General features: G+C 37.2%; 1 protein-coding gene across 7 annotated transcripts in view; it reads right to left on the reverse strand.

Annotated features, from left to right (window-relative positions):
* The window catches only part of NLGN1 (neuroligin 1), a 407,139-nt gene that overhangs the window by 216,127 nt on the left and 163,036 nt on the right, over nt 1-27,976 (reverse strand). For 3 of the 7 annotated variants that reach the window (XM_076341352.1, XM_076341350.1, XM_076341351.1), the window contains one exon: nt 1,241-1,300. The exons of the other annotated variants lie outside the window; for them this stretch is intronic. In XM_076341352.1, the coding sequence (XP_076197467.1) occupies nt 1,241-1,300 (60 nt within the window). The remainder of the gene's footprint in view (nt 1-1,240; nt 1,301-27,976) is intronic. 7 annotated transcript variants of the gene reach the window in all.

Genomic DNA, 27,976 nt, shown 5'->3' on the forward strand with positions numbered 1-27,976 from the left:
AGGATCGTAAATCAGACGTATAAATTTGTCGGTTTATTTGTAAAGTCTCTGTTCAGTTACTGGGTAAGAAGTTAAATGCTCATATCAGCCTTCCTTCATCTTTTGTGATAAGACTGCATGTTTCTGTTTGAGTAAAACAGTTAATGTTCTGTGGGATGAAAAACTTCTTAATTAAGAGTCTTGCAGTTTACAAATTGAGCTTCATCTTAGTATCTGGCAAAAAAAGCCCCAGATATTAACGGAGAAGCAAGTAGCAACTCTACTAGTCTTATATGGTAATTTGTTTTACTCATTGACCATAAAATATAAAAAGTATGTGTTTAAGATTCAGAATTTTGCACCAACTTGAAAGGATGAGACTGCTCAAGAGAAAGAGCCCCTTGTTACCATTTTCATAGCCCTGAAAAAATATAAAATCTGCATAGCTTATATGATTAACAGGTATAATTCATAAACAGAATAATATGCTTGATATTTCAAACTTTCAATTTTACTTGGTAATAGGGTTTTCTAAGGGTCAGCACAAGCAGATAGGCATCTTTATATGCTTGTAGAAAACAGAAGGGATCAGATTCCTTTAGATGACATCAATTTAGCTCCACTGAATTTGCTGGTGCTGCGCAGAGCCTCACCAATTGCAAATATTGCATACCGTTCTAGGGCTACCTCTCTTCTACAGGGTCTTGCATTTTTTATATTTGTTCATGGCAATGTAAATGCAGAAGGTTTTGTATTTGGGGAAATTTAGTTGCTTAAGAGACACTTTCTAAGAATTTTCTGTATTTTTCCTTTTATAAACACAACATTTTATATGTTTATCAAACTGAGATCAGTCAGTGAAAAAAAGAAACATCTTTGTACTTGGTGAAATACATAGGGTTAGAAAACATGCAAAAAGGTGTACAGAGAAACTTTAAAAGAGTGTTAGTTTAAATAGTATGGACAAAATTCAGTCAAAAGTGGGATGCAACATATCAGAAGTCCATTTCAAGAAAACAAAAACCCCTTCTCTTTAAATATTGTTACTGGTTTGTATCAAAATGTAGAACTTAACAACATTCTTTCTTTTAAAAAATTAAAAATATATATATGTATAACAACAAGCAAGAAGACAAAACACATCAAAAATGGGAATTAAAAAAAAAATCTTCAAAAGAAGACAAGAAGTCAAAAAAAGAGGGGAGAAAAAAGATTTTCAGGGTTCCTTGTCATGCAAATCAGTTTGGCGGCAAAAAAATACCTTCATCTTCAGCACCGTCATTATCACCTAAATCATCTGTCTGTTTCTTTGTAAGGGGACCTAGGATTGAGAACGGAGAAAATGGAGGAAAAAAGACAATTCAAGAATATACAAGACTGAGGAAAAAAAACAGTGAATATTAAATTCCCATGGATGTTTCAAGAAAAACATTTGCAGAGAGGGAAATCTTAGTTTATAACAACCAATTTTTCATTATGTTTTTCAAACATTACAGCAAAACCTTCCCTAGGGGGTATGGCTATTAGAAACATCAAGCACAAGAATCAGAGAGTGCCCAGTGCTTTATTGTTTTTAAATGAAGAATCAAAACTTGTTTACTAAAAGCATACCCACCATAAACTATATTTATCCACTTAATTTAATTCTTTGTTGTTGTTGTTGTTATTAGGAATAGTGGAGACAAGCACTGCCAAATTACCTCTTGCATTTGATGCAATAAGGTGGCTAATAAATGTCTTGACAGTTGCTTAAAACAATTATTTTCTGTGAAATGCTAATTCACATTTCTAAGTTCAACCATTTAAGCTCATGCTTTACAAAGATAAGCATGGGTTTGGGTTTTTTTTCTTTTTTTTTTTTTGACACAGTCATTACATTCTCTTTTAAATAGAACTGTAGATTCCCTTGAAACCTTTGACTACCTGCTGAGATATTTGTAAAGAAACATGAAAATCCATATGTAAACTAGAAACAAGAGTGAAATCCTAGACCAACTGAAGACAACGATTTTTGCCATTGATTTCAGTGGGGCCAGGGTTTCATCCACAGTATACAAAAGTTACATTGAATACGGGAATTGAAGTTTTAGCTTGGGCAAGACATACAATATCATAATTTCTTATTTCTATAAATGGATGGCAAGACAAAATTGTTTCATGCCCAGCACCTGTATTATTAACAAGTATTAATAGATTCATCATATTTTCCAATGGGAAAAATGCCCGCTCCTTTACTGAGTAATAAAAATATATACCAGAAGGAAAGTCAAAGGCTGTTCTGAAAATATTTCCACATCATATATTTTACACACTTACGCACAAACAAAAGACAGTTGGAACTCAGCATTATCTTTCCTTTTTTTTCAGAGCTCTCTCATTTCCATGACATTCTGTAATTTGCATGCAAAAAAGCAATCAGAACACAGGACTAAGTAACAAAAAAAGGAAAAGCCAGCCAAGCACAGAGAAGAAAACAAGAACTTTTTCATGCATAAAATAGCAATAGACAAAAACAACAACAAAAAAGAGATGAACAGTATGTGTTGATATTTGCAGTAGATGTAGGCAAGAGACATGCATTAACTGTAAGCACTATGGAGTATTAAAACATTTGTATTTAAAAAGGTCTCTCTAGCTCTGTTATTTTACAGGATATTAGTCATTCAGCATTAAACCTGTCATTTATAGGCAAAATACCATGTATTTGAGCGATGCATTTAAAAAAAACAATCCATAAAATGTTTGTACCAGGTGCATGGATTTGAGAAACAGAAACAACCCATGAAGTACCATGAGATTTTAACTGTGAATGTAGGAACTGGACTGTATTATTGAAAACCAAAGCTGAATACCTTAATTACTGCATCAGTCAGGAGTATAGTTTTAAACTCATTCTAAATACAGAACACTAGAATTGTACATCATAAATTAAAGACAAGTATTTTTATAGTCACACCTGCAGCAATCATTCTCTTTAGTACAGAGCCTTGGTGAATGCAACAGCTTTTCCTAGTACAAGCCCTGAATGTAATCTTTACAATATATGGTATCTAGATAATGTGACCCTATCCAAATACACACATTCAACTGTCTTGCTGCCCATCACTCTCATAGCATAGCAACTTTACTTCTGAAAGAATAAAACTAGAAAAGTAAAAGATGTATGCAAAGAATAACAATAATTTCATGGTGGGTTTTCAGCACGGTGAACAGGAAGAATGGACTTAAAATTCTAAGAACTATGCGCTTAACAGAGCTATGCGCTTAACAGAGCTATGCACTTAATAATGGAGAGCCAGACACAGCCAAAGATATATATACATACACATTTTTAATGGCTTCTTGTTATCTTTTAAATTTTTAAAAGTCACCAGAATGGAACAAAGTAGCATCTGGAAAGGCAAACAGCACACATTTCTCCAAATAACTTGCACAGAGAGGGCAATTCCTTTTCTGGATGAAACCAAGACAATGACTGTTACATTTTTTAAATAGCTGGCCTTTGTGAGGTGTCTTGCATAGATCACGGTTCCAGATCTCAACAGCAGTTACATAGTGCATCAAACATCTCAACGGAAATGACTGACGTCATACCATCTCTGATTTTACAATACAGTGAAGCATAATTGAGGCTAGCTATTAAAAATAACCTGGGTAATTTTAGTATTTATACAGTTGTGAGTTTCTCTGAAAACCATAAAAAAATCTGACCATCTTCCTTGTAATAATGTTGCAATACATATTATACACAATTCCTTCTGCAAAGGGGCTGACCTATTTTTAAGCTGTCATGGATTAATCGTGCTTTCTAATCCAGCTGTATATCTGTTTCACAATACAGGGGCTCTGCTTGCCACATCCCCTAAACAGGAGGACTCATCCCTGATGGAGACATGTGGCAGACCCACCAGGCACCACTAACAGTATTCTGTTAAGAAAGAGATGAGACATGATTTATGCCACAAGTTCGCTCCAGTCTGCAAATGTAATGGACCACATTCATTACATCTCACCAACAGCTAGCTTACAGAAACACAGACCAAAATGCTTCAGACAAATTTTCTGCTTCCTGGAGTTACAATGCTATCTGAGGTCTAGAAACCAAAGCAGTGTTTGGTCCTCATGCACCAGGCGTGAAACTACTTACCTATTATCTGTACTTCACTTATACATACAGGGATGCCATGAAACTTCATTTGTATTTGTAAATTGCTCTGCAATCCCTAAAAGAAGCATCAGCTCAAGACCCATTATGCACACGGCTGTCTAAAATGGGATACAGCAACATCAAGTGGTTCAATCTTGAATCCTCAAAGAGGAAACGGAGCTCTGAGCTTGACTGTTTATGTTCTGTGTTGCCCGTTTCATGTCTGGCTGCTGAAAAAATTTTCTGAAATCATGAAAGTAGTATTAAGAGAAGTTCTGGATTAGACTTCCACCTGTTTCAGCAGTAATTCTCATTCTAAAATCAGTAAGAAATGGCTTTTGCTTCTGATTTTCTGGATAACAGACTACACTGACTAACAGCATCACTGTGTCTGTATGATCATAAAGACAGACTGATATCTTCAGTCCTTACACAGGAAAAAATGCTGAAATCACTATCAGATAAACAAAATAAAACCTTATGGAAAGATCCTACAAAATGTAACAGCAATAGCCTTTTTAAGTAAAATAAATCAGGACTGAAATTGCTTAGTAGGTGTATAATTTTCAGTTATTTTCTGCAGATTTGAATTAATATTCTACGGGAAGTTTATGATTTTGTAAATTAAATGTATCCCTCAACTAGATTTATTTCTTTAGCCCTGACTGTTTATTCAATATATGATTCTTCAGGTTTCTTCCACCATTTTAATATTCTTTTCAGGTAACAGAAACTAATTTTAAAAATTAGTCATGGTACTGACATGATGGACTAGGAGCCAATGAAATAAGAAAGAGTATACATTTTACAGAATTATGATCACCAGAAGTCTTTTGTCCCCAATTACTTTTCCCTGTTGTTCCATTGTAGCTTCTCTTCACCTTTCGTGAAGGCCCAGTTATTCCTCCTCTTTGAGCATTTCACTTACAAAAATGGGTATCCATTACAAAAAGATCATTTTACTATGTTTAAGACATAAGCCTTCAATAGATACACTGCCTTCTTGTGCTGGCCTAAATTTTAGCTAAAGTTTACATAATAAATATTAAATATCAACAAAGTAATCAGATACCATAAATAATGGGGGAAAAAAGGATACTAAAGCCTCTAAAATGCCGATGCAAAGATGATTTACTTATCAAGAGGCACTCTAAGGTTTAGTCTCATTTAGTTGCATGTTGCTGCATACCCGTAACTCTCATTAATGCTAATGGGAAAGTAGACCCCTAAGTAGTTTAAAAAGGGGAAGAAGCGATTACTGCATTTTATGTCTCCTAAAGGTAATGAATAGTCTTGCTACAAAAGCTAAAGGAATGCTATGTGCAGGAGGAACTCCTAACAAACTCTCTACTCATTTAATTTAAAAATAGTTCTTATATTATTTAATGTATTATTCAAATATTTATTCTATTTGTATTGCAATCAATGGTAAGGAAATAACATGATGCATTTTAAAATATCGATAGTTGACTACTGTATGCTTGCAGATGGCTTTCCTTTGCTCAAAATAAGAGAAATAACATACCTCCTGTCCAGTTAGCTAGAGTAATTATGTGCTCAGAAATAATTAAAGTCCAGCCATATTAATTCTGTTTTTTATCATTCCCTTTGATGAAGGACTAAGGTACTTTAGCTCCCAAACACATTAAAGCTGATTATAAATTCTCTCTTTATGGCCTCAATTCGGCAGAAATTATCTGTGGCCTTTTGGACCGCATGTGTGTGGGAGGCATGGAAGCTGTGGATGTCATTAGCTTTTTGGCCTGGGAAAGCTATTCATCATAAAAGAAGTCATACTGCAAGTTGACACCATTTTGTAAAACAACAGTACAAATCCTCTAAACTTAATAAATCTGTGCTTATGTATGCAGCCATTGTTCGGGCCAAAATGTTCTCCTTTGGTAATGAGAAAAGTGGGAAAGAAGAAAAGGACCTTTTACATTAGGTTAAGTAGACCCCATGGATCTAGCAATTGAGAAATCTCCATAGTAATAATCATTCTTTGAGTTAAGGTGTCTGTTCAATAAAAAGGGAAAGAGATGAGATTAAGGCCGACTGCTGAAATAATAGAGGTAATAGAAAAATTCACTAAGTGGGTTGCAACACCATGGAATCTGGTAGTGCATGTTAAATACAATTATATATTTATCTTTAAACTTAGATAAGTGCCTCCATCCATCCATTGCTATTTCTTCTTCATTAGCTTGTTTTTTAATTGAGCATTGAAGATCTGCAAAGTGAAATTACCTCACCTTTTTAGGCCCTACCCTCAGATCCAAATATAAAATAACCAATCCTTTGTTATTTCAACTATCATTTTTATGCAACAGACTCTCCAACTAAAAAAAAAAAAATCTGTGCTGAATTATCACAGTCTAGCAGATGTTAGCTGAGGCACATTAACATGTTGTACCTATCTCCTGGTTTTAATTTAAAATAAATTAATGATGAGTTATAATTAACAATCTTCAGACCTCAACATTTTCAGTGAAGAGAATTCAAAAATCAAATTCTTATATGTTGAAATTAAAACATAACTATATAATAATTTTTCTTATAAATGTAATGACAAATTGGAAAGATACAGCATAATAGTCATCTGATGAATAATTTTATAAAATCATCTTCTTTCATTCGAAAATTAGAAAGCTGTCAGCAAAAAGAAAAGAACTAGAATTCCTTACAGAAGAAAGATTTGGAAGGTACAAATGGCAGCTGGGTCTTAAGAAACACTTAACTGAAAAAACATCTCTTTCTATTATCAAACTTTGTTGCAATAGAAAAAACAATCTACTTTATATTTTCCCTTATTACTGTCTTGCTTTCACCACATGCTCATTCCTTTCCTTGTTATTTTTCCCCCTTAAATTCCTTTTATTTCCATATTGTACTTATTTGTAGAGTGTATCAGCAGGGCAAAGTGCTGGTCGACTTTGCTTTTTGATGATAACATTTGCACTCATGTTTTAACAACAAATGATGGCACAAACCTCAGTTGTTTCACATCTTACTACCTGATTTGTGATGACAATCAAGTACTGTAATTAGAGCTGCAAGTAACTCAAATTTGCATCTGCAAGTGAATGACAGGTGCAAATTGAAACCACAAAAGGGTTGCCAACTTTCCTTGAAAATTTACATGTATAAATGCTTTGTCACTAAAGAAGCTATTCTGACACTTCAAGACTAACTCCTGCTGTGTCTTTTATAACAGCATATTGCTGAAGTGTCACACAGAAAGAATGTCTAATCCCGAACCTTTTTATTCACAAAATTAATCAGACTGGCTGGATCTTGATTTCCCTTAAATCTGAAGGAACTTCATTACTGAACACTAGATTTGTGTGAATTTAAATGAGATCAGAATCTGGGAATATAGATAGAGTTTCACTCCTCTGCTTCCCATTTTAGGTGCAGTCTGAAATTCAATGTATTCTCAGAGGTGAAGGCACTTCATGTTCACATGTCCTGTGGAGAGCAGCCCAAATGAAGCTTCATTTCAGGCTCTCTTTAAATCCCATTCCCTTTGCAATAGGCCACTCTATAAATCCAGTTCCCGTTCTAGAGGCTTTTGGTTACATGATATGCCTTACACGGAGTCATGCAGCATTACTAGGAAAGTATGCAGGATAAGTACAGATCGCTGGGTGAGCCATGGTCCCCTGGGGCCCATCCACACAGCAGACAAGTTCAGCCCTGAAGATGCATGCAGCATGCACGCCTTATCCCTCTGGATGTCTGCCTGCATTGGGCACCCTTACAGTGTTCCACCAGATGGTATTTTGGATGGGTAAAGCTCTGCTCCACTCTGCCCCTGCACAGCAGCGCAGGCACAGTGGTACCACTCACGTGAATGAGATTTGCCAGGACAGGTTCAAAGGCAGCACAGGTACTTTTTTCCTAACTTTCCATAAAATACAAAGCTAATATCCTAGGTGAGTTGCCTGCTAATCCTTACAGGGTTGCAATGAAAACACAGCTCATGCATGGAGCATGCTTAGTACAAGGAGGAAGCAATTCAGTGGAAGAGCCAACATTATTCATTATGATAACAGCCTGATAATTATTCTAGACATCATAGCTTCTGAACCACTTTGACTTGTGTTCTAGCCAATGGGTAAAAAAAATTACATTGGAGAGGGGAGAGAGGAGAGAAAGACTTTCGTTTCTTTTCTTTCCAGTGGAAGTAAGGAAAGGAACAGATGCTCATGATAAAGCAGTGGCTGTCCCACCCACTGGAATTATATGTGAGGAAAAGGATGCTTCAAACAGACCGGGACTCTGCTGGCCAATGTTGACACAGAAAAACAAAGCCCATGCATTTAACCAGGAACACTGCAGTTGGAGTACAAAGCTCCAGAGGTGAGGGACGGGCAGGTAACTGACATGAAAAATGAAATTTGTAAGCTGTTATATGGCTATTATCATCAGCATTTACCACTCCAGTGCCACCTCACTTGCCTATATCACAAGTCCATGCAGCTTTTAACATTTTACTTGCATTAATAATTCATAGTGTTTTGCAGATACTCATATTCCAGGGTGACACACTGCTGTAATGAATTGAATGCAACATTACACAGCTGTGCCACCACCTGAGCTTTCAGATCATGAATCAATTCTCTCTCTCTACAGGTAATGACTACAATCCAGATCCTAACGAAGACTTATGCACATACTTAACTTTTAAGCCTCCGAGTAAGTTCTCTGAGGTCAACAGGCTAAATCTCCTAATAATATAAAGACAGAGCCACTACCATTATCAGAACTGCTCCTATTTGCATCTGGGCCAGGAGGTCAACTCAGGAGTAAAAGTTAAGCAGGAACGAGCATCCCAAATTTCTAACTTCCCTCAGTGATTCTGTGGACAAATCTAATAAACAAATAGAATTTCAAACTCTTGAACATACTATCAAAGCTCTGTGATGAAATTAAATTTGATTTTTTATAAATGCATCGCTTTTTAGTCTGTGTACATACAAATAAAATGCTACATTCATTTTCTACAGCTCTCATAAACAAATTGCTTCCTAATTTTAAGGAAGATATGAACTCATTTTAGACCACAAGCTTAAAAAAGTGACCATATTTAGCTCATGCAATAGAACTGAAGATCTGTAATTTTAAGATCCAAATTTTCAGTTCCAAAAGGAAGATTTACAATTGCCATCAATATATCAACATGAATCTTCACTTTCTTTCAAAGATCTCTATAGCGTTGCTGTAATAACAGTGCAAGTCAGGGTGCGGTAAGTCTATCCTTTGTATAAGGATATACGAAGAGACACATCTGAGAAACTTGGGTAAAACCGGTAAGGTTTGTTCTCTTTTTTGCTGCTTTTGTGCTTTTTTTTTTTGTTATTTTGTTTCAGACAGGCAGGGTGGGTCATCTACAACAATATGTTATCAGAAAGCATTCTCTGCTACCTCTTGACTTAAATACCAAAATATAATTAAAACCATACTTTAAAAAAATCCATCTTATTTTACTTTTTTTTTCATTGTCCCCTTCTGTTCTCAGACCTGGAATGGAAAAGATTTAGCCCAAAACAACGACTGGACAAATAAACATAACCTTTGTAATCTTGCCCCCAAATATCTCTCTCTGGAAAGAAACTAGCCCAGAACAGCAGTCTCGCCAGGGGCAATAGCTCTGGGATTCTTGCACAAGTAATTACCTCTGCTAGGGACAAACACTGTCAGTCTGCCTTCTGCTGGAAAAGCCTTCTCCCCAACTAATTCTATTAACTGCAGGGGCTGGTGTTATAGCAGCTGTATAGTTTTGCTTATGGCACAGCTGAGCATACAGTCCAGCTCTCTTGAGACCCGGTTTCATAGCCTAAATAGCAGAGCAAAATGGTCTTCATGTAACCATGTAATTGAACATTGCAGAGAAAATCAAGTTAATTGTGCATAATATTTTCATACAGAGTTTGGAATGAAATAGGTTCTCCCACCCCTCTCCCCAATGTACTTCATGTTATCTGGTTTTAAGCCACATGCTTTGAGCTCTATATAATTCACTGTACCACTGCAACCTGTGCAGTATTTTACCATCCAGAAATCCACACTCTTGTATACCATAGAGATCATAATAATGTGCAAGTCTTATTTCCTCAATTTTCTGAATGAGCCACTATCAGTAAAACTTAATTCTCCAGCTACCTCAGAGAGCTGAATTTCTTCAGAAAAGTGGTAAGGGGGAGGCGAATGTTTTGTGTTGTATAGCTGACTGCAGTCCAACCCTCTCCTCGCAAACACTCAGCAAACAGAGAGGCAAGGAGTTTATAGGCAAAGCACCTTGTTGGTCAACCTCTCAATTCCCTCGTATTAACTCCAAATCACTGCTATTCTTGCCGTGTTTTGAGTAGCGCAAAGAAAATCTGATTCTATAGTGAGCAACCAAGGTAGACATCATGTACACTGAGTCATTCACAGTAGGCTAAATTAGACAGAACTGCATCCTCCTTCATTAATTGTAAAGGCTTGTCTTCAGCGTTGGCCAGAACTTCCCAATCATCTAACGCTGATGCTGGTACCTAAGTCACAGAGTTTCCTTGTTCTTACTATGATACCCAGGTTTGTCTCTTGTGATCTCAAGGGCAGAGATAATACTTCTTATACTTTACATCTATCTGCATGTACAGTCATATTTAAATGTTTTAAAACATTCACATAACAAAGTTTCTTCCTGGGAGGTAAAGGTGGGTAATTTTCTTTTAGCTATATATGGCATATATAGATATATGTGTACACACACACATACAGGCAGGTTCTCCTATATGACTTTTTAACACAGAGAGATTCTTCCTACAGATTTGAAGCTCTGAGCACTACTGAAATATAAATAGAAATACATAAAAAAATAATAAATACTGATACTAATAACCTGGTGTTCAGAACAACAGTCTTTCCATTAACTTGGATCTTAAAGAATAAAGATACTTCAAGTCAAATGTTTCTCCACTATTCAAAACATCCTTAAAAGACCATTAAATTGGGACTGTGGTCACCAGCTTTTAGAAACATAATTATATCTGCTCTCATTACCACACCTTTTGACAGAATCAAAGTGCATAGCTCTGAGAAACGGTGATGGGAGAACTGAGGGGGCAGCATTTATGTAAAAGGCTGTCAGAAGAAAAGTGGCTTGCCTCACTTATTTTCTCATACTTACATACTATATTTTTAGAGGAGCATAATTTTAGGCAGGAAAACTCAAAACATCTCAGCAATGGAGCAGTCACAAAACAAGAACAGCACAGCCAGCACTTGAAGATTAGTGGGATCAAATGCTTGTCATAAGAAAAATCATTTTCATTTTGACATGTTTTCAATATTAGCGTGGTACTTGTTTTGAAACTACAGTTGACTTGCTCTGCATGTTATATTAAGGATTCCCAAATGGATAGATAAAATCCTTATACTGAATGGAGCATGAAAGGAAATCAGCACATCACTTCTAATCTAGCAGAACTTACAGAGAGGCAGTGATACTTGGGACCACGTATTTACACAGCTACTGTCGACTCCTATATGGACAGAAGGCTCAAAACCCTTCTAAGTAGAAACTTTGCATTCATGCTTACTATTTAATTATTGAATACCTTAGGACAGAAGCTGGTGAACAGGGAATGATCATCAAAATAAAATAGATTTACAAAATGTCAAGTCTAGCACTACAATATATTATTTACAAAAAGCATAGAAATTTAAGAGCAAAATGTCAGAGTAGCCCATTTTCACAACAGCCATTTAGGTGAGAGTTGACGGGTTTGGGACAATATGACATTTCTAATTCTTTATCTGCTGACAATAACCCTGCTCTCTGGAGGAAAGCAACAAAATGCACAGCAGATAAAAGCATAACATTTCTCAGCATTGGACAAAAGGTACTCTTACTTCTATTTTTATTTATTTTCCTTCTCAGAAGTCTACTTGCTTAGGATCACAATATAGGCACAGTTACCAGGGTTTTTATACTGAGCTATGTTTCTCTTTCTTAAAGCTGACCGTAGTGGGGTAAAAGGTACTTTCTTTTTCCTAACAAATACAGAGAATTTACATAAACAGTATGAACTACTAAATTACAATGATGGTCCAAGGTTTCATGCATGGGTTTTTCTGATAACAAAATCAGTAGCTAAATTAAATACAGTATTTTGTAACAACTACACACATAACATTTAGTTACTTTATAACCACTTTAACTCTTTAGTGATAATTATTAAAGTTTGTTTGTTTAAGAGTAGTCCCTGATATGACTAGAACATCCTCTGTTTAGAAAGTAAACAAATTATGAGGAATATTTCTGAGAATATTTGAGCCAACAGTCCTTATGACCCTTTCCCAAGTCAACCAAAGTTAGTGAAAAAATATTGCAGCAAGCCAAGCTCCATCCTGCTGAGCAGAATGAATGCCTACAGCAAGTATAGCAAACTACTGGCACCAGAAAAATACTTTAGACTATCAGATTACCAAACAAACTGGGGAAAGTGAAAGTTATTCCTGTAACAGACAGCTAATAGCCTGCTCCTATGGGGCAGCAAAGATTGCTTTTGCTTATAGACACAACAGTAAAGATAATCGCGGTCCTTGTTTTCACTTCAGCATCAGTAATGAGTAATTTCCATAGTAGGAGGTAAAATTTTAAATTTACAATTTTCCTTTAAGATTTTCATTTGTTAGCATTGTGGATTCAATAAAGTTTTGGTAATGTTAGACAGATTCATTCTAGCTCTTCAGCTATGGGATTATTAACTAAACTGTAAATGCAGGGTATTTAATGTAGACAAATAAGAAAAATTTAATTAATTTCAATAGATTCTGAGAGCTTTTAACTCATGCCTTCAGAGATATAGATGTGCTAAGTGTATATTAACTTTATAATTTAGATGTAGGAGAAAGTTTTAGAAATGTATGTGGGCATAGATGACTTCTACATTCGTTGCTAATGTGAGTTAAAAATAATTCTCTTTCTCCTGGGATTTTCTGTGTACAATTTGGGTATATCTGACGGAGAAAGACTAGATGCAGACATAATAGTTTGAAAGCAAAAGAAAAGGAACCTATTGCTGATAGCAATTCCCCAAAAATAAATAATAAACTGTGTTTATTTTTCTTTTATTGGTGAAATCTGGTTTCCTGGAAATGATACTGGTCAGGACCACTGGTCAATGATATTCAGTAAGTCTTTTTATGTTAAAAGTTTTTGATAGAATAGTTCTATTGTGTTATCACTGTTATGCAATCATACACTTTTTTGAAGTAATGATTATAGACATAATGAGACTTCTATATAGACAAAACATAAATGAACTGCTTCATTTAACAGAAGAAATTTAATAGTTTTATATTGTCAGAAACTATTAAAAAGCAGAGTTGATTTATGTTTCAATGTAAAGCAGTAGAAACAACTTTGCAATTAGTATTATTTGTAAATTAAAACTATTTATATATAAGGTTATTATTCACTGTGGTTTTGGACAAGGTTCCAAATGTTTGCATGCTGAGCTAGGCTGTGTCCTCAGTTCTATGATTCTGCTTTCATAGAATCACAGAATCATAGAATCATAGAACCATTAAGGTTGGAAAAGACCTCTAAGATCATCGAGTCCAACCGTCAACCCAACACCACCATGCCCACTAAACCATGTCCCTAAGCGCCTCATCTACACGTCTTTTAAATACCTCCAGGGATGGGGACTCCACCACTTCCCTGGGCAGCCTGTTCCAATCTTTAACCACTCTTTCAGTAAAGAAATTTTTCTTCATGTCCAATCTAAACCTCCCCTGGTGCAACTTGAGGCCATTTCCTCTCATCCTATCGCTAGTTACTTGGGAGAAGAGACCGACACCCACCTCGCTACAACCTCCTTTCAGGTAGTTGTAGAGAGCGATGAGGTCTCCCCTCAGCCTCCTTTTCTCCAGGCTAAACAACCCCAGTTCCCTCAGCCACTCCTCATAAGACTTGTTCTCCAGACCCCTCACCAGCCTCGTTGCCCTTCTCTGGACACGCTCCAGCACCTCAATGTCCTTCTTGTAGTGAGGGGCCCAAAACTGAACACAGTATTCGAGGTGCGGCCTCACCAGGGCTGAGTACAGGGGCACGATCACTTCCCTCCTCCTGCTGGCCACACTATTTCTGATACAGGCCAGGATGCCATTGGCCTTCTTGGCCGCCTGGGCACACTGCCGGCTCATGTTCAGCCGGCTGTCAACCAGCACCCCCAGGTCCTTTTCCGCTGGGCAGCTTTCCAGCCACTCTTCCCCAAGCCTGTAGCGCTGCATGGGGTTGTTGTGGCCGAAGTGCAGGACCCGGTACTTGGCCTTGTTGAAGCTCATACAGTTGGCCTCGGCCCATCGATCCAGCCTGTCCAGGTTCCTCTGCAGGCTCTGCAGAGCCTTTCTACCCTCAAGCAGATCAACGCTCCTGCCCAACTTGGTGTCGTCTGCAAACTTACTGAGGGTGCACTCGATCCCCTCATCCAGATCATCAATAAAGATATTGAACAAGACCGGCCCCAAAACTGAGCCCTGGGGAACACCGCTCGTGACCGGCCGCCAACTGGATTGAACTCCATTCACCACAACTCTCTGGGCCCGGCCGTCCAGCCAGTTTTTGACCCAGCGCAGAGTACACCTGTCTAAGCCGTGAGCCGCCAGCTTCTCTAGGAGAATGCTGTGGGAGACAGTGTCAAAGGCCTTACTGAAGTCCAGGTAGACCACATCCACAGCCTTTCCCTCATCCACGAGGCAGGTCACCTGGTCATAGAAGGAGATCAGGTTGGTCAAGCAGGACCTGCCTCTCATGAACCTGTGCTGGCTGGGCCTGATCCCCTGGTTGTCCCGCTCATGCCTTGTGAGCGCCCTCAAGATGAACCGGCTCCATAATCTTCCCCAGCACCGAGGTCAGGCTGATAGGCCTGTAGTTCCCCAGATCCTCCTTCCGGCCCTTCTTGTAGATGGGCGTCACACTGGCAAGCCTCCTGTCATCCGGGACCTCCCCAGTTAACCAGGACTGCTGATAAATGATGGAAAGCGGCTTGGCGAGCTCCTCCGCCAGCTCCCTCAGCACTCTCGGGTGGATCCCATCCGGCCCCATAGACTTGTGAGCATCCAGGTGGCGTAGCAGGTCGATAACTGCTTCCTCTTGGCTTATGGGGGGTTTATCCTGCTCGCCGTCCCTGTCTTCCAGCTCAGGGGGCTGAATACCCTGAGGATAACTGGTCTGACTATTAAAGACTTCATGGAAGTTACAGGACTTTTTCTTGGCCATTCTCTTTCCCTGCAAGCCTTTCAGCTTAACCTCTGACTTCATCCCAACCCATTACATGCCATTAGCAGAAGAGTAACTTATGAGTTTTGTAGATTTCCAACAGGCTGTGAATTTTAGCAGACTGCAGCCATTCATTGCAATAGGCTGCTTCCCAGTAACAGCTTATATGATTGACATCACTGCAAATCACACCTGAACTGGCTTTCCTGTAGTCTGAGTAACATACACAGAAGCTGACACTTCAGTGATGGTTTTAATGCTGTTGAAGAGCTGGGACTATCACCGCAATAACTAGCTTACAACTACTCAAAGAGCCTAACATACGTTGCAATCAAATACACCATCCTTTGCAGTGTCAATATATCCTTTAAGTTGCCATTCTCTGGGCCAGTGTCTTTCGCTGGTACCACTGATAAACAAAGTAATTTATGCCATAATGCAAGCAAGACAGAATACACTGGCGTATCATCAGTGATTTAAGTTCTACAGTGGGATATCCAAATTCACGGGAAAGAGCTATAAATTTAGGAGTTATCACCTTTAAACTATAAAGACTAAATGTAGTGCCCCACTTGCAAGCCAGTGTCTAAATAAGCAAGGACCATGTCAATAATGGACTTCTCAATAAACAAGGACCAGGTAGATAATACAGCCAGTGTAGCCAACAGAATGATATCATACCCTAATGTAGACCCCTATACCTGTAGGCACCATGAACGTCAGTGCACTCCTACACCATCTCTCCTCCAACTACAATGGGTGTTTAGGTAGTTGGCTCACACAGACAGCTACAGGGTGACTCCTGTATGATGGTGTCTTAATCTGGAGCTGAATCCCACCCCCAGTTTCCAGAAATTAGAATTAGACAGACATGGATGATGAGGAGTACACATCCCTCACATGAAACACAGTAAGATTTTTTTATTTCATTTCTTGACACAATCAATTTTATAGTTTTATAAAACTTGTCGGTTCATTGTTAATTTTTGTGTGGAGTTCATTTCATGCAGACAGGAAGAACTGAGTTTATAAACTCTCATTAAAGTGAACATATGGTGTAGCATTACACCTATGTAATAGTCTGATACTCTATTGTCTTGAATATTAGCGCACGTCATTGAAAGCACAGATGGGTGATTCAAATAAGTATGTGTCATGCAAAATTCACTGAACCTTTAAAGTCTTCCAACTAGATGCATCTGTCATATCTATTATGTCAAATAATAAACTGCACAGCCTATTCTGGGTTTCAAGTTTGAATTAAAGGTACCTAAGATTCTCCCATCATCCTTCAGAGCAAAAATTACATTACTGGAACCTATGAAGGGAGAACAAAATATCTAGAAACCTGTGCCATTTTGGTAGCAAGAGGTTCCATTTACATCTGTCTTGTTACAACCACTTGCTCAGGCCAAAACAACCTGTAATTTTATACCTACTAAAATTTCTCACTTGAAAAAGTTCCAATCTCCTTTTGCTAAAACTTTGCCCCAAAGTTTCATTTTAACTTTGAATTTTAATTTTCTTAAAAAGAAAATGATATATTTAATGGACCACAGCTGTCTGGAAAGTACATATTTGATAGGCATACAGTACTAATTTGGAAAATGAGTATGATTTACTTGATGAGTCACAATGAATGTCTGTAAATATATAACAAGTTCTTTACTAGAGACTAGTCTTGCAAGCTGTATTACATAGAAAACATACTTAAACACCTGAAGAAGAATGGAGGCCAAAGCAAACAGCTCCCATCTTCCTTACCACTTTCATGCTTTCGGTTGATGAAGTCCAGAAATAAGATACTGTCAAAGAGTGCAAATATTGAATGCAACAGATATTCCCAGTTTAACCTATTTTGTAGAATAGAAATCCCATGGCATGGCAATGGACAGCCCCTGCTGTAGATGAAATAGCATCTCCATTAAAGCCAAGCACCTCAGGCACTGGCCTGGCTATGAACGATGGGTGTGGTTCTGGCATCCTGCAGCACACTCCCAGCTGCTCTCTCTCCTTCAGGCCCTGCAAACGTGTGTTTGCCTGGTTATGTGTCAGGAGCAAACAAGGATATTGAGTCTTGGGGAGGAGGCAGGGTGGGCAGAATAAGCAGGAAGAAAGTGCGCGGACACAACTGCATCTGTGCCTTAGTGAACAACACAGATTACTTAACAAACCAGTACTTGGTAGGACAATCCTGCTTACCAGGTTTCCCTCTCAACTTTATTTTGAGGAAAATTGTACAGAACAATTCTGGCAGTATCAAAAACCTTTGAATTTCCTAGCTTTCAATGTGAGGAAGGAAAAAGAGGGCATTTTGCATCAAGTCATCCTCCATCTAACAAAGATATCTGAATAATTAGCACAGTGCATTGCCAGAAACACGACATTTCAAACTCAAATCTGAAAACATATCCATTGATAGCATTAAGATAATCAGGTGACTAACTGGGTGACTAATAGTATTAGTGAATAGAAAAAGAAGTTGAGATTGTAATCAGAGGCAAATCTCAGCTCCTAGAAATGCACTAGGCAGAACACTGAACACTAAGCCATAATGATCACGTACTTGCTTCTTATTTGCTAATATAAAATGCTGAAGTGTTGAACATTAAGAGAAAGTATGTTTATTACCATCATAAGCCATCAAGCTGTTTTAAATCTGGTGATTTTTTTTCTTTAATTTATAAAGAAAACTTTTCAAAATAGTACAACTCAGGCTCAAAGGTGGCATTTCTTTGAGCAGTTTCTCACGGAAAGTAAAATAATGAAATGAAAATCACCTCATGTAACTAAGGATGGTACATGTTGTACGGATGGGAAATCAAGGCTATGGTAATAATGTGAGCAAGCATTTAAGATTTAAGCATTTGAGCAACTTTAAATACATGAGTAACTCCTGTGAGTGTCATTGGATTAATCCTGCTTACATGAACAGGATCTTCAGAAGACATTTCAGAGAAGATAATTCACAGAAGTCTCAAATTGTACTTTAACAAAGAGGATAGAAGGGAAAGGAGATTTTCTGTAGATAGTTACCAGCTGATTGTTTTTAATTATTTTAACAATGCTGATGCTTTTCAGTTAGGATAATAATTATACATTATGATGCTTAAAGCTCTGTGTAGAACTTTCTAAAAAATAAATGTAAAGTTGTAAAATTATACCTTAACCATGCCTTTTTTTGCTTAAATATTTTGCAGGACCAGGGATTAAGCAACCTGATAGCAGCAGAATGCCAGGCAACCAAGAAAAAATTCCAAACCAGCTAATTTAACTTTAGGACATACTAACAAATGTAAACTAAAATTTTAAATTTTATAAAATAACTCCTCCTTCCTTCTTTCAGTGGTATGATAGTATAGTAAGCTCTTCCAGTATGTAAACTCATGAGAGTAAAATCACCATCACATTAAACACATTAAAAATTCCTACATCTACTAATACTTAAGTTAGTCAAAGGTTAATTAGCATCTGTGAAAGGGAAATTGAAGTTACTCCAGCAACATTTGAAATCTGTTCTCTTTTTTTTAAGAAAAGCATTAAAAACCGCATTAGGATGACTATTAAAAATGTGCTACCGATTGATTCCTTACTTGTTAATAGTAATGATGGATATAGTCAAGAAGAATTGCAGAAATTTTTTTTTGTCTAGTGTTAAATCTGAAAACGATTGAGGCAGCTAGCTGTTGTATTAAAACCCCTACATTATAACATAGTAGCTAGATTATAAGGGGGGTGGGTGGGGTGGTGTATTTACAACTCTAGATCCATTTTAGTAAACCATGACTCCGATTATGTTAAATGCCCCCAAATGAATATAAACACAGTCTTTTCTAAAAATGAAAAAGCCAGAAAGCCAGGACAAGGCCCATATTACAAAAGCAAGTTGTAGTTATGCCCTACTTTACAAGCCTAAGTGGAATTCACGTGGTTCATAAGCCTTTTGTAGCCTTTTGTAAAAGGATGAATTTCTGTTTTGCTGTGTTTTCTGAAACACACACGAATCCTAGGTCAACATTTTGATATTAAAAATAAGTAGTTCACACAGCACTTAGATGTCTGAAATCTTTTTAGAAATATAACAGGCACTTGCACATACATAAAAAGCATTTTTCAGAAGCAGTTGCAGCATTTTATTTTTGGAAGAATTAAATGATAAGAGTAACTTTAGATGTAGGTTTCCTTGGGCTTTGGAGGATGAAAGGGATTAATGGAGGGTCACAAGAGGAGTATGGAAGAAGAAATGGAAATAAGAGGAGAGTGCTATTGGATGTAGCTTATCCTTTCCCCAGGCAGTGGTTAGAGGTGCCTACAGGAGGAAAAATGATTGACTGCTTCTTGCTGCATGTTTCCAACAGTTATTCCAACAGAAGGATGAGTATGGTCAAAATCGGATTTTCCTATTCTCTTCGTTAAGAGTAAGACTAAGGCTGTGATGTCCTTTATACAGAATTTGATTTAGTGTAAAACTCTTAGCTCCTTCAGGCTAAGAGTTACTGGAGTGGCTGGGTAAGACTCTACATGCTCCTTGTTTTATCAGAGGATTTCGAATAAAGCTGAGAAATGTATGCCATGCAGTTACGTGCTGCTTTTTTGGAAATAATATGTATTAAAAAGAAGATTGCCAGGACTCCTTGAGATTCATGCACTGAAATACTGAACTGGATTTATGACAATTCAAATTATTATAGACAAAACTATGGCAACTGCCTATCAGGTACTTAGTATAGCAAAATGATTCTCCATCAAGTACATGTTGCTTTATTTATGTATTATCATTTTTTTAAAAGTCATTAGGATGAACAACATAGCCATAAGTGTAGGACTGAGCTTGGAATCCTTTCTATTATTTAAAAATAAGAATGAATCATGTTCCTAGGGACATCACCCATATGAAAAGTCCTATTGGACTGGAAAACCTCCCACTGCTAACACAGATCTTCATACAAATAAGGGCAGTGGGTGATGCAAGTTATACTGCTCTTCTGCTGCACAGGCAAAAGAAAAAAATTCCACATTTGTAAGAGCATAACTCATTACTCCATGAATATTTGATAGACTTTGCAAACACAGTGCACACAGTATTGCAACAAACAAGGTTTTTTAAAAGCCTGCATTTAATTTCATTTATAATAGAAAGCCTTTTCTTAAAAATATTAAGCTATGCACTTTATGACTCATCATTCTAAATTTTGAAATATAAATACATTGAAAACAATGCTGTAATTAATGTCTTGTTATTAAGTCTATGCATAATGTCAAAGGTGGAGAAAAACCCCTCTATATAAATTTCAAAAAACAGTATACTATCATGCATTTTCTAAGAGGGCAGGAAATTTAACATTACCTGGCAGGTCTCTGGGCCTTCTAAGCCTATAGTGAAATAGTACTGGGAGTAAAGTGTACATTTCTGACTATCAGATTATAGGAAGCACAATGCAAAGACTGAAAAAATACAACAGATGGCAACTGAAATGAGTCAGGTTCTGTGAATGTAAGACATGATACAACTATGCTAAAATCAATTTCTAGACTTCAGAAAACAGGAAACTGAACAGATACATAACAGAAATGAGAAAATAAATAGATATGCCAGTGAACTGTTTGAGATTAAACCTAACGTACAGGCATCGTATGGTATTAGTGGAAAAACAGGAGGACCTACTGCAGAACTAATATATCTAAAGACTGAACCTAGACTTAACATAAGGTGACTTAAGCATAATTATCCCGTAGCATGGTCAGAAACAGAAGCTTTGTGCAGCTTTTAAAGGCTGAGCAGAGGGAAAAGAAAGTCAAAGGTTCAACTATTGTGCAAATTAAACATTAATTGCAATTTATAGGGTTACATACACTCAGGGTCTTCTGAGATCTGAGCTAGAACCAATTGGAGAAATTTTCAGAGGCACAGAAGGGAGTTAAGCACTATGTCTCCACTGCCTTTTGACCCTCACTTCTTTCTGCCTTCAACATTTCTTGTGTTTATTACTGTTCTTACAACACTCGTGTGTATCTGAGTATTTCTTATAAATGAATGAACTTACAATCACAACTCACCTGTGAAGTACAAATGTTTTTGCATTTCCATTTGGGAGAATGGAAAACAAGTGAGTGATGAAATGGTTTGCTTGAGGTCACATACAAAGCGTGGCAGAAGTGGTTTAAAAATTTCTCATCTCATTGTGCATTCCTCTTCACCGAGCCTGTACACACTTTGAGCACTGAAAAGTGAGATGCATTTTATCCACCATCTGTGTGATTTGCCAAAAAAAAACCCAAAAAACTTTAAGAAGGTTAATAGTATGCTGTTTATTTCTACACAATTTTGCAAAAAAGTGGGGATACTCTAGTCATTAGCAATCAGTTTTTAATAGTTTTGTTTCTGGGAAAAGTGTTCAACATCCTTTTCTCTGCCTTACTGTATCAGTATCTTAAGGCAACTGCTATTACACAGAATATTTTTTCTTATTCCTGTTTCTGTTAAGCACTTTCTTCCAAGAAACACAAAGGAACAGAATTTTTTTTTTCCAGTCATTTACACTGAGCTTTGACATTTTCTGCATTTTTTTGTGACCTTGGGAAAGTAGCTTCATGATTAACACAGAAATACAAGACAGACTTCAGCAAGAAATGATAGTTTAAATGGTTTCTTATGAAGCCTCATATTTTAACCTATTACAAAAATTCTCAAAGCAAAATTAGGTTTTTTACATGCACTGGAGGTGGACGCCCTTTATCTTTTTTCTGCTGTTAATTGCTTTCTTCATCTGTGTGGCTTCAACTCTACAATTCTTTTTACAATAGTGGAAATATTGAAAAGACTAAGTTTCTTTTTCTACTCCCCAAATGGGAAATTGTTACAATATCGGAAAGGTAAACATCCAAATGCTACTTATACTGCTTCATCTCCCTTCAGAGTTCATAATAATGCTTTCCCACTTGGTTTTAGTCACTACTCAGCACAGAATAATCTGACTCTATGTGAATAAAACCAGTTATTGCTCAATATGCCACAGATAACATCTGCTGCTGTGCATTGGGCAAGCATGAAAGAGCTGTACCTTTAACATTCCTGTTGAGCCCTGTTCTGGAGGCTTAAGGCAGGCATAAGGAGTGTACAACCAGTGCTGACGTATGTACAAGGATAAATTAAATGCATTTTTTGTGCTTTTTCACTTTTGTCCCTTATACAATACATTTAACCATGACATAGTACAGCAATAGCCTACTTGGAACTGCAGACTCTTTGGCTAAGACAAAGCACAGAATGTCTTTGTCATCCAATGTGCCTTCCACTGGGGACAATATCAGGCATGTGTGTTGATCTTGTACATGTGGTCTCACAGGTCATTTCTATCTTTCATTTTGAGGAGCCTGTGGAGGATCTGTTCTGCTAAAAACCATAACTTAAGCTTAATATATCAGCCATACTGACAAAAGAGTCTCTGTAGAAAGCACAACTAGCTGAGCAAAGCTAGGCCTGCACCTGTATTGAAATGTGTACGTGGTACAGATGATACTGCACAGGGGACACTTCCCTCTCATTCAGACTTGCCCTCAGTCTCCCACACTTTCGCCCTGGCAGGCTCCCTGTGTTAGTACTTGCATTCTTTGGTAAGGCCTGAAATAAGAGGGCTTTTATTTTTCTCCTGCTAACTGGCTGAAGAGTATTTTACAAGGCTTGCTGAGAAAAAGCTATTGTAATGTTTTTGTGTCATTATGTGCCACCACAGCGAAAAAATATAACGCAAACCTTGAGCTTTACTGGAAACTATGTGGAAAAAGGGATGCGTCCAAAAGCCATGAATGTATCCCCTTTATTTCCCATACCCTGTCAAGGCAAGGCAAGCCTCTGCTACAGGGTCTAATCATGAGCCCAAATACTCGTTTCAAAAACTGCAACTAACACTTATGCCTGCTAAGGGTAAAACCCATTTGAAGTGTGCAAAAACGTCTTTCTTCAAGATCCTGTCATGCAAATCACCTTGCATTCTTCCTACTCCTCCCTCCTCCTTCTATTTCCACTTTAACCCTTCCAAATTTCTGCTGGTGTCTTTAAATCATCTTACAATTTCTTTTTTTTTAATGCCTCAAGTAAAAAAATCTTATCTCCAGTTTATAGAAAATCTATTAAAAAGTGGGATTTCCTGCAGCTGCCTACCCATCCTTCCACTGTGGTTCTCCTTGCTTGTTTTTAATCTGAATATTGTTCTGGCTGCAGCAGACAGGATGCTCTTCTATTTGTGGTCAATTATATTTTACTGCTATGCCAATAGAGTGTTCTTTTATCTTTATTTTCAGGTCTTGGTACCACATCAATCCAAATCTCACCAAACTTATGATTTTGGTTCTGTATTTTGTTGTTTCTTGTCCCCTTTGGGAAACCTCTGTGACTAACCTTTGTGCGTTACTCTCTCTTGAAGTCCCAGTCCTAAACAGTGTTACGCTACTATTGCAAGAGTACATGAGAGAATTGTTTGCAATGTTCCCTGAAAGGGTAAGTTCAGATGGATAAGAAAAGGAATCAAGATATTGGGAATTAAATCCAGGTCTTTATCATTGCAGTTCAGAACACTTTATCCTGGCAAATGACAATTAACTTTCCAATTCATCATTACAGTTGGTAAACCATCTTCAAACAAAAGATCCCTGTGGGGACCCCAATGTTGTATGGTTATTTCCTTTTTTTAAAATCTTATCCTTTAAGCTTTTGATTTGAGATTTTAAGATTTTGAAAGTCCTTTCCAAGGTTTTTGGAACGTTCAGTCTATGCTTTGCATCTTTTGAGTGATTTTATATATCATTGGAAAGTATATATATTTTGAGGAAGAAATAAGTGTTTATTCTTTTAACTCCATCAGATTTGCTTCTGTTTTTCCTATAACTCCTGGTGATTTCATAGCATGTTTAGAATGGATTTTTATATCTTTTTTAGAAAGAGAGTGCTGAAGCTTTCATAGAGTCCAAAATGTTAATGGGTCACTAATATTGGTCACCTAAAAAAAGAAAATAGTCTAACTGTAAATTCCTACACCTCTCATTTGTTCCGCTGTCACTCTATTGAGTTTATAAAAGTCAATTCCAATGAAGCTATTCCTAAACCAGTAAAACCCAAATCTGGCTCTATACTTACTCAATTTTCATTTATCCAGTCTATCATGATTAAGGGATTTTTCTTCACTGCTGTGTTAAAGGGGGATCTTGCCTGGATGTTCTCTGTAACCAATTTCCCATCCACACAGCAAAACTCTTAAATCAGGCATGGGGTAACTACAGCATTCCTGTTGATCCTTTTAGGTACAGTCTAACACTACAGTGCTGCTTACTGTAAAATAGTAATCCATATGCTTTGCAGTGAGACATGCTAAACCTTTCAGGTAAAAATAATCCTCTCAAAGCTATTCAACATTTCTCCATGGTCCCCAAAAGACAAATTCTCCTGTGCTGCTCTGATAAAGAAGAGTCGACCATCTCAGCTTAGTGGGTCACTATGAACAGTGAAGGTGACATCTGACATCCTATGGACACAAACAAGTGCTGACAGCACCAGCACCGAGACAGAAAAGCAGAACGTGTTCAAGGATGGCTTTTCAATGTAGCTGCCAAAGCAGAAATTCACATAAAGGCCAATCACCGAAACTATCTCCTGTTCAGAAGACTCTTCTTCCCAGGTAGACTAGACTTCCAGGGGAAACAAATGCATGCCACTTCCTTGCTGAAACAAAGAATTCCTAAATGCCAGCTGGCTTGCTAGATTAGAGACCCCATAAACCTCCTTTTGAATCACTAAAATCATTACTATTAGCAATTTAATACCATAAAACAATTTGCAACTGCACAGACATGTTTCCAAGGCAGAGACATGAGAGTATAAGAGAAACAATGCAACTTTTGTACAGTGAAAAAGTACCTATTCCATGAATAAGTTGGTTGTCCAGAATAAAAATATTTAATTTGTAATTACCATGGCTAGAGATTCAGGTTCATGACACAAGTTTTACTGGAGAAATCTTTTATCTTTCCTACTAGTATTAAATTATCAGTCACACTCATTTTTATTCAATTCGTTCTTTTTTCCCAGAACCTTACCATGAATTCTTTATTGTGTTGTTTATAAAATATTTAATAAATATATAACCTTATCTACAAAGACATATTTCCCTCTAGCATACTTTTCACATAAAGACCAGAACCATTGAGTATGAACCCCACAATAAACTAACTAGAAACCACAATTAACTGGAAAAAAAAGAAACAAGTATTCTAAAACAATATTTAACAAGAACCTCTAATAGCACCAAAAATCTAAAAAACTGTCAAGATGATGAGAAGCAAAAGCCTAATATCTTACATACCAAAAGGCCCCCATACCATAGGGCCCCCTGAGGCAATGTGCACCCACCAACCAAAGTTCAAGGTAAGTTTCATTCCAAAATTACCTTTGCAGTGAAAGTAAATATACAAGGGGAGAGCACAGTCCTCTACTAAAAAAATCAGTGGTACCTTGATGCCTGTGATCCCTTGTTTTGTTTGTGAATGAAAAGTTTCAATTAATTCAAAATTTAATTCCTTAGTCGTATCAACAGCTAACAACATACCATCCCTCTTTTTTTCTCTACACTGATTCCCCATAGAATATTCAGTCAAATTCAAGGTCTTGCTGTTACACTTCAAAATCCTCCAAGGAACTGATTTAAAATACCTGTGGGAGCGCCCCTCTTCTCAACGCTAACATCCCATGAGAACAATGTTCCCCAGAAACTTTGAAGCTGTCATCCTCAAAGATGACACTTATGATTACAGGAGACAGGGCTATTTCCACAGAGGACTTGAGCTTGAGTTCACACCAGAGGAGTTTACAGTGACCATAAATATAACAATAAAGTAAAATTCACTTCTGTAGCTTAGTATCTTAAAGGTGGAAGAGAAGAAGTAAAGATAAAGGAGGGACATTATTAGAAGAAAGAGAGCACGGAGAAATGAAATTAAAAAGCTATATAATCCCAAATATTATGTAGGATGTAACATAGATCAGTATTGCAGTTTATGTTGTTATTGCTTGGAAAACACAGTTTCTGAAGTGAAGATACATGAAAAGCCAAGAACACAGATAGGATCAGAATAAAAAACAAAAGTGTTTTTATAAGTGAAATTTATGCCTCTCTCAAACAAATTTCTAGACCTGATAGGAAAACACTTGCTGATTTTTATTGACACAGTCATGTGAGAAAGACACATCCCATTTACACTGTATGGGTCACAGTTTGGCCCATATTCCTCCCTTTGGTACTGGGACTAGACAGGATCTAAAGCTGCTTGTCAGCTTAAAGGTTGCCTTCTTTACAAATTAGATGGCCACATAAGCAAAGGTTTATATAGCGGTGACATAACACACACAAGAACTGCAAAATGTGAGGGGCTTGAAATAAACCCATGAAACAGGGCCATTTCAGAGTTAAGCCTATCAGCCTATCTTTACCTTATCTCCCTGTGTCTGGCTATTGCAGTAATCTTGTACAAAATCATTCAAGGATATTTTGTCCCATGTGTGCTGTAACACTGACCTGGAGAAGGCATAGTGCTGAATTAATAGATAAGCAAGAGCTTTAGCTTCCATTTTCATTGATTTTATGGACTTAAGTTAAAACCATTTAGTTATTTGAAGGCTTCCTTCTTCTTAATGTTATTTATTTAAATATGTCTCAAGGATATAGCCTTCTACATGATACAGGAACATGGCTCATTAACATGCAATATTACATTAATCAGTAGCATTGATTCTTGTTGCTTGTTATAATGATAATGTGCACTAAGACTACTACAATGGATATTATAGCAAAGAGGGACAAGTATTTCCCTCCTTGCTGAAGCAGTAGTTAAAATGAGAATTTTATTCAAATAAAGTGCCAAAGACTTTTCTTGTGGGCCTTATATTCATATGAATAGCACTACTAAAACCCACAAAAGGAGCAGATACAGGACTGAGCTATTAACAGGAGACAGGATTTTAACCACATTCATTTACAGCAAGTGAAAAATCATCTTCACTCTTTTACATTTAAAACACAAAAAGATACTGATCTGATTTATGATAAAATGTTTTTCAAAACCTTGTTTCACATTTCAAATTAAGACACACCAATACTTCTGCCTAAAATGAGTTGTCTATTTTGTCTCAGAGTGCTTGCAAAACTTCGCAAAAATGTGTTCCAGGCAAACCTGCAAAGTCACACATTCCATACGCTAGAACTGCGATGCATAATTCAAAGGTTATATCATATTGGGAACATTGCTATCCCAAAAGCAGGTGAAAACTTCACAAAGGTGAAGTTATATCTATTTACCTTCTTCCACTTCCTCCCTACAGTACCACTGCAGTGCTGCAAGTTAGACAGATTCACCAGAGTAACCAAAAGGTTTATAGCCTCCCCATCAGCCTTGTTCAGTGGGATCCACTATATTATGTGACATGACCACAACTGCGTAGTACCCCTCCTGGCAAAATACCCACCAGGATATTTTACATCCTGGACCATAAGTACAGCCAGAATAAAGGCCCCTGATGGTACAAG

The sequence above is a fragment of the Aptenodytes patagonicus genome, chromosome 6 (assembly GCF_965638725.1).
Source record: "Aptenodytes patagonicus chromosome 6, bAptPat1.pri.cur, whole genome shotgun sequence".
Lineage (NCBI taxonomy): Eukaryota > Metazoa > Chordata > Aves > Sphenisciformes > Spheniscidae > Aptenodytes > Aptenodytes patagonicus.